Source organism: Protobothrops mucrosquamatus, unplaced genomic scaffold (genome assembly GCF_001527695.2).
Source record: "Protobothrops mucrosquamatus isolate PMUCROS unplaced genomic scaffold, P.Mucros_1.0 scaffold_215, whole genome shotgun sequence".
NCBI lineage: Eukaryota > Metazoa > Chordata > Lepidosauria > Squamata > Viperidae > Protobothrops > Protobothrops mucrosquamatus.
The window spans coordinates 174,837-182,561 of NW_015386291.1; the positions used below are offsets into that span (position 1 = coordinate 174,837).

Consider the following 7,725-nt stretch of genomic DNA (forward strand, 5'->3'; position numbering starts at 1 on the left):
TGAGACTGTCTCTGGGAGAAGGGGGTGATGGGGGTGGCTAAAGGGGGGACCCCTTTAAAATCTTGAGTTGGAAAGCTTTCACCCCAAGTCCTGTTTAGAACGCCTGCAACCATCTTCTCTTAATAAAGATGCCTATTGGAAGAAATATTCCAAGAGTTCTGTCTTCTTAAGATGCAAAGTGGGGTAGGTCCTTACACATATTATGTGTTGTGCTAAAAGGTAATATTTGGTTTCAGGTTAATGTGAATCTGAACCCAACCTTAATTTATTCAAAATACCATGGTTAAAACAATGCAACTTAATACAGTATATGATCATCCCTGTCATTCCCTCTTCCCACTGCCAGAAAATAAGTGTCCTTCACATGCAATGGGAATACACCCCAAATTAGCTGAATCTAAGAGGGAGAAAATAGACAAATTCCAAATTATATATTTGTTAAAGATGCTATTAAGAACTTTTTAAAAATCAAAGATATTTTTTTAAAAAATGCCAAAGCAAACTTAAAACATGGACACACCCAACAGAGATCAGATACAGATATGTTACCTTAATTATAGATGGATACACTATTGGATATAATCACAGGAGCTAGAAGATATTCTTAAATAGGAAAAGATCATCACCTTAAAGCAGGAGGCTTCAAACTTAGCCCTTTTATGACTTGTGGACTTCAACTTCCAGAATTACATATTATGTAATTACATATTATGTAATTATATTCTGGGAACTGAAGTCCACAAGTCATAAAAGGGCCAAGTTTGAAGACCCCTGCCTTAAAGCTACAGGTAGTCCTCAACTTACAACCTTTTAGTGACTGTTCAAAGTTACGACACTGAAAAAAGTGACTTATGACCATTTTTCACACAACCTTTGCAGCATCCCCACGGTCACATGATCAAAATTCAGATGCATGGAAACTGGCTCATATTTATGATGGCTGCAGTGTCCTGGGATCATGTGATCACCATTTGCAACTGTCTGACAAGCAAAGTCAATGGGGAAGCTAGATTCACTTTACAACTGTGTTATTAATTTACCAACTGCAGTGATTAACAACTGTAGCAAGATAGGTCGTAAAATGAGGCAAAATTCACAAAACTGTCTTGCTTAGTGACATTAATTTTGGGCTCAATTATGTTTGTAAGTTGAGTACTTTCTGTACTTTAAATGTATTATTCAACAAGACCAGGAAAAATGTAAAATATTACCAGTTGTCTGAAAGAATTTGCTTCTTGCCTATTACAGGACTACTAGTTTTACAGGAAAGCTGCTTGCTTCTAAAGAGGTCTGTTGGGGTGTGGCAAGGTGTGATAAGAAACTTGGGGTGTGGTGTACAGATGGGTCTGGCCCACTTTTTTAGTCTGGGTGACTCTTCACAGTCTGCAGTCAAAGAGAAAAAAAGTAGAAGTTCTGAAGTTTGTTGCGTAGGATCAAAGATTTATTTTGTCTAGTATCCTGTTGCCACTAGCAGCAGATAGACTCCTCAGGAAACCTACGAGAAGAGCTTTCTTATTCTCCCTCCACACACACCTGACTCCCCACAGTTGACATTACAATAAGTAATAAGCTCCTACCATAATGAACATTAAGCTTAGTTGATGTTCTTCGGGCCAATTCACTAACATTCCTGATTAAGTTAGCATGGAAAAGGAAAGGAGAAACACCGTAAAAAGAGGACAAGGTAGAAATAAACAGAAAGTTATGTATCTTGATAAAAATGACTAACTGGAAATTTCCAAAAGCTATAAAAGGTCAAAAACAATTCAGAGAGATAGCATACTTTCATAATACGTTTACCACCATTCCCACACATACACACTCATCAAGTGACATCAATCAAAAAATATTTCTGAAGCACAGATTTATGTAAAAATTATCCACATGTCTTAAAAGATTCTATTCAAAATATTTGATTTGACAAATTTCCATTTTTTAAATTTCTGATCCTTTGCTGTGACAAAACATTTTATCCAAGCTGCTAAGATCCAATGGCAAATGAGAAGGTATTTGTCAGCCTGGGAGTTGCCCACCTTAGCTGTAAGCTGCCTTTGGAGCTATCTCCAAGAATTGGTCCATTTTTTTAAAAAAAAAAGCCACCTAAAACTATGGTGACAACACCTTATGAAAGTGTATTCCAGAAGGTAAGCTACATTCTATATAAAGCAAATTCCATTATATTGCTCCTGACCTACGACCAATAGATACGTTTGAACATCCAAGTTCTAGCATTATGTGCTAAAAAAGCATACTGTCTACATTAGGTTGTTTGAAGGACCGTCTTTTCCCAATCTGATCTACCCGATCCACCAAAGTGTGGTGGCAGGGAATGCTATGGGTTCCCTCTCTAAAGAGATCCATCTGGTGGGACCAAGAAGAAGGGCCTTCTCCATGGTGGCTCCCTCCCTATGGAACATCATCCCTGCAGACACTCTTTGATACTCTTCGCAAGGCCGAGAAGACATGGTCTGCCGATGGCCACAGGAACCCCAGAATGATAGGGAGGCATCAATCATTGATTGTTGTCACCATTGAGGTGAGATTGTTGGCACAAATGAGGTGGAGTTATTGTTTTTTGTATTGTTTTTTGTACTGGGATTTTATTCTTGTAAGTCACCCAAAGTCACTGGGAGTGAGTTGGGCAGTCATAATTAATTAATTAATTAATTATAGCTTCATGAATTTACATTGTATCCACTCAATTATTTTTATAATTAATTAACAAGTAAATGATCTTTTTAGTTTTTCTTGTAAGAAAGATGATCCCAGCCCTTTTTGTTGAAACAAATGAGTGTGTTACTGTATTGTGTGGGACAATACAAAATAACACATTTCATCTCCTGGGAGACCAGGGATGAAATTAGAATGGAGAAGGCACTACAACAGCTTCAGAAAAAGTGACCAGCTTCTGGAGTAGAAAAGGAGGCAACACAAGAACAAGGAGAAAGAAGAGGGAATAAGGCAGGGACTATGCACAATATAAAGTCAGAAAGAACAGAATTTCTTTATTCCTCCAGAGCAAACAAAAATTGCCCTAAAACTAGTATTACCAGGAAGGCAATACTTGTGGAAATTCCAGAATTGGAATGTGGAAACAATTTGTGGAGATGGATAGAGATACATTAATCATTTGCAACTCCGATTGTTGGAATCTTGGAGATTCATCAGTATAATCTTATTGTCACCACTTGTCACAGACCAACATTCCCCAAAGTGGTGTTTTCCAAATCTGCTGTAATACACCATCCAATAGCCACGCTATACTAGGCTTAAGGAACTGTCGTCTAACACATTTTGATAGAAGGCTGGGAAAGACTCCATCAAATGCTTTCTCCCAAAATTCTCCAGAAATGGCAATTAATATTGAGAGGGGATAATATTGTATGGGGATCACAGAGTGATACACAACCCTAGGAGTGTTTAGCGCCTTGATGTCCCTCCCCAACCTTTAAAAGTTTATCTTATCCTTCTTTTTTACTTGGCTCCATTTATTTATTTGATTCTTATCCCAGCTTTATCATTTTTTATAAATAATTCAAGGTGGCAAACATACATAATGCTCCTTCCTCCTATTTTCCTCACAATTATCCTGTGAGGTGAGTTGGGCTGAGAGAGAGTGACTGGCCCAAGATCATCCAGCTGGTTTTCATGTCTAAAGCAGGACTAGAACTCACAGTCTGCTTGTTTGTAGGTAGGCTAGGACCTTAAAACTACCACACCAAACTGGCTCTCATCCATTTCTCCTTTTTTTAAATTGATGTCTTGTCTTTTTATATCATTTATATTCTTTTATATTTTAGCTGTACAACCCCCAGAGTCACTCTGAGGTGGGCAGTATCTACATTTGACAAATATTTGTTTTAGGAAAGACTTAGTTGGCCATTGCCACATAAAACAGGAAACTATTTGAACATATTGTTTATTTCTTTGTTCAATTTAGTTTCTACCTTCCCTTCAGGAACTCAAAGTGGTGAAATAGCCTTCCCTCCTATTTTTCCCACAACAACCCTGTGAAGGACAATATACGGTAGTTACCTTGCTCTTCTCCAAGAGGAAGTGGTGCAGAAAGTCGCCACTTAGTATTTCTCCTATCTAGTTTTGGAAATGACTTCAAAAATTCTTGCTTCAGGAACTGAGCCTTCTGTTCTTCGAACTGTTTCCTCTATCAAGAAACAAATGGGGAATATAATTATTAGGATTGTGCAGAGCTTTGGATTCAGGCTCCAAAAGTTGCTTTGCAGTATTCAGATAGCATTTGCCCACAATAATTTAAACCTCTTCTGTCTTTTCCTAGGCTAGTGCAGTGTGTTTTAAGGTGCTCCAAACAAAAAGCAAGAAATCTGTTCAAATCAATAAGAGGGCACACTGAGTGACATCCAGACACCCACTCTTATTACTGTATCTTTCATTATGTTGTGTTTTATCCTTCTAGTGTAGCATTAATAAGAAAAGCCTCTTCTCATTTTCCCTTAGTCTCTTCTCTTAATCTCTATTGCCCTCTCTGCTTTTCCATTGTTCTATTCAAAATCCTAACTTAACCCTAACTTTGACTTTATCACGAGCATACATTGCTTAAAATTCTTCCTGTTGCCCTCAAAAATTTGATTGTGCCTCTATCTCAATATGTTCTTTGAATTATTGTATCTAGCCCAGTCCAGAATTGTTCAATCTCCTGGCCATTAAAAAAAAAAACTCCCTCTGCCATGGTCTTTAGATTTCTTCTCCTTGTTTGCACTGCCCTATTGTCTCTAAAAAAAGAGGTTCTTGTGCTACACTTCTCCCACTGGTAGAATTTAAAATAAAGCATGATTACTGTTCACCTTGCTAATTTTTTTAGCAGCATAGGTAGACATCAACTTAAGACCACAATTGAGCCCAAAATTTCTGTTGCTAAGCAAGACATTGGTTAAATGAATTTTGCCCCATTTTACAACATTTCTTGCCACAGTTGTTAAGTGAATCATTGCAGTTGTTAAGTTAGTAACACGGTTGTTAAATGAATCTGGCTTCCACATTGACTTTGCTCGTCAGAAGTTCGCAAAAGCTGAACACATGACCCCAGGACACTGCAACCGTCATAAATATGAATCACTTGCCAAGCGGCTGAATTTTGATCACCTGACCAACTGTAATAAGTGTGAAATACGATCATTTTTTCATTATAACTTTGAACAGTCACTAAATGAACAGTTGTAAGTTGAGGACTATTTCAGTAGTTTCTTTGGGGCCTACAAACATATTCAAAATTTGAGATTAACCAGAGGGCATTGTCACTAAGGAAAGACTCTAAATGTTCTATCTCTCCCTCATTTACTCCAAGTTACTTAGCTGCTTTTCCCCTGCCCATGAATATTGGTTGATTTTAACAAAGATGATGATTTTTTCTTATGGGCTATCATAGGACAATACCCCTAAACACAAAGGGAGAAGTTAAGATGAAAAATCTACTGTAGGTTTTATAGAGAAATTGCTGCTGTTGGCCATAATATGAAATTATCAACTTGGCCTCGGGGAAGCAGGGGGAATGACAGCTGTCTACCTCCCATCCTAGTCGAATGGCTGCTTCAGTAAAGTTCTTCCGTTCCCCTTCAAACGCCTGTTTCTGCTCCTCAAACAGTTCTCGCTCCTCCTGTAGCTGCTGTTGTTCCTCTAAGAAGTAAGAGCCCTTCAGGTGGGCAGGCAGTTCTGAATTGGCAGCAGACATTAATTGCTCCTGGAAAGTATTATTTTGAGTTAAATTTACAAACAGATCCATAGAGTTCAAAAACATGAATTTTCCATTGCTTTCTTTACAATAGCTTAACTGTTACAACTTTTCTCAGCAAATCCGGACATATACTTTGGCGAGGATGATTAGAATTCTGCCGTGAAAAGTGAAGTGAGTCTCTCGCAGAACTACAGTTCCCAGCATTCTTGGGAAGAAAAACAAGGCTATTAACTAGATAAACAGAGTGTCTTTTGTTGCATGAACCAATAGAGGGAACCAGAAGGCTAACAGAAGGAAAGAGAATGAGAGTTTCTTCTTTGAAATGCCCTAACTATGAGAATGAAAGTCATTTTCAATGTTTAGGTAGGTTTTATAGTAGCATTTTATTTACTGTGCTGCTAAATCGCTTTTTTAAAATAAATACATTCTTGGTCTCATTCAGAAAGGCCGTTTATAAGCAAATAAATATTTTGTGTTTGTTAATTTAGTAACTGAAGATGTAATTACGTGATATCAGATTAATGCAGAGTAGAACACAAAACACAGAATAGGGTTGGAAGGGACCTTGGAGTCTTCTAGTTCAACCCACTGCTCAGGCAGGAGACCCTATATCATTCTGGCCAAATGGCTGTCCAGTGGGTGATGGAGCACCCACAACTTCTGGAGGCAAGCCATTCCACTGATTAATTGTTCTCACTGTCAGGAAATTTCTTCTTAGTTCTAGATTGGATCTTTCCTTGATAAGTTTCTATCTGTTACTTCTTGTCCTGTCCTCAGATGTTTTGGAGAATAGTTGACACCCTCTTATCTAAATTCAAAAGATCAACAATAACGCATCGGATAGAATTTTCAGAGGACACTTTTTGGTATGGGGCTGCTTTCTCCTTTCCCTTAATTAGGGAGTAAATGCCAAATACAAATAGTTCTCCTTACAACTACCAGCCTTTGATATCCCACCTGCCCAAAAGGCTAGGAGCACCAGGAGAGAGCAAAGCACCTGGAAGCAGCCATTTACCTGGAAACACTGCTGCTGCAATGCAATCAGTCCTCGGCTCTCTTCAATCTCTTTCTTTAATTTCATTATTTCCTTGTCATGATCCGTCACAATGACCACAGGGTTTGGACCATCTCCCTCAGACATTTGGCAACCAACAGCTGGGCAAAAAGATAAAAACGGAGACTGGCTTGATGTACTTTTTATCCTCATGAACCTGGACTAGGGAAAATTTAGGGCAATTGAAGATATATATCTTATATAGCCCATATTCAGACACACACACACACACACTTAAATACTGAAACTATATTTAAATGTTTGTTTGAAACTAGTATGGCTTGGTTAAAGGGGTGTGGTGGCCTAGCTTTTAGGTTTCTAGGATTCTTGACCAGAAGGTTGACAGTTTGAGACCCAAACACCATGTGATGGAGTGAGCTCCTGTCCTTGCCTCAGCCTTTGCTCACCTAGCAGTTCAAAAGCATGCAAATGCAAGTAAATCACTAGGTACTACTTGGGTGGGAAAGGTAAGGGCATTCTGTGAGCCTCAGTGTATAGTCATGCTGGCCACCTGACTATGGAAGCATCTTCACACAATGCTAGGAAACAGAGATGAGCATTGCCCCCTAGAGACAGACACGACTGGACAGGGGAAACCTTTATCTTTATAGCTTGATTAAGAGAGTTGGGAAGCTGGCTCCATGCCCTTTAATGTTTATCTTTAAACTTTTTTCGTATTACAAAACAATCAGAGTTCTACCTTATAGGCTTGTAAACTAGGTCAAATTGTAAAACTGTAAATAGGATCAGAAACGTTTATTTATCAGACTTCCGGTGGCAGGCGACTTCGTCGGTCGCAGCTGTTTGCTGCCTCCCGCCTGTTTCGCGTAAAAGCCGGTTTGACAGCCAGCACCAGCTGTCAAACGGCTTGATACCTTTCCCCTGGGTATAAGGGGATAGGTGAGCTGCCCGGGGTAGGAGTTGAGTTCCCGAGTCGTCCTATATGGACGATGTAGGTGAGAAC

The 7,725-nt window shown here is 38.9% G+C and overlaps 1 protein-coding gene across 1 annotated transcript in view; it reads right to left on the reverse strand.

Moving 5' to 3' along the window:
• Positions 1 to 1,207: 1,207 nt before the first annotated feature.
• The window catches only part of LOC114923455 (afadin- and alpha-actinin-binding protein-like), a 27,996-nt gene continuing 21,478 nt past the window's right edge, over positions 1,208 to 7,725 (reverse strand). Inside the window, exons 8-11 of the mRNA XM_029286462.1 lie at positions 6,723 to 6,923; positions 5,540 to 5,713; positions 4,036 to 4,162; positions 1,208 to 1,383 (exon numbers count right to left, since the gene is read on the reverse strand). Of these exons, the coding sequence (XP_029142295.1) occupies positions 1,208 to 1,383; positions 4,036 to 4,162; positions 5,540 to 5,713; positions 6,723 to 6,923 (678 nt within the window). The remainder of the gene's footprint in view (positions 1,384 to 4,035; positions 4,163 to 5,539; positions 5,714 to 6,722; positions 6,924 to 7,725) is intronic.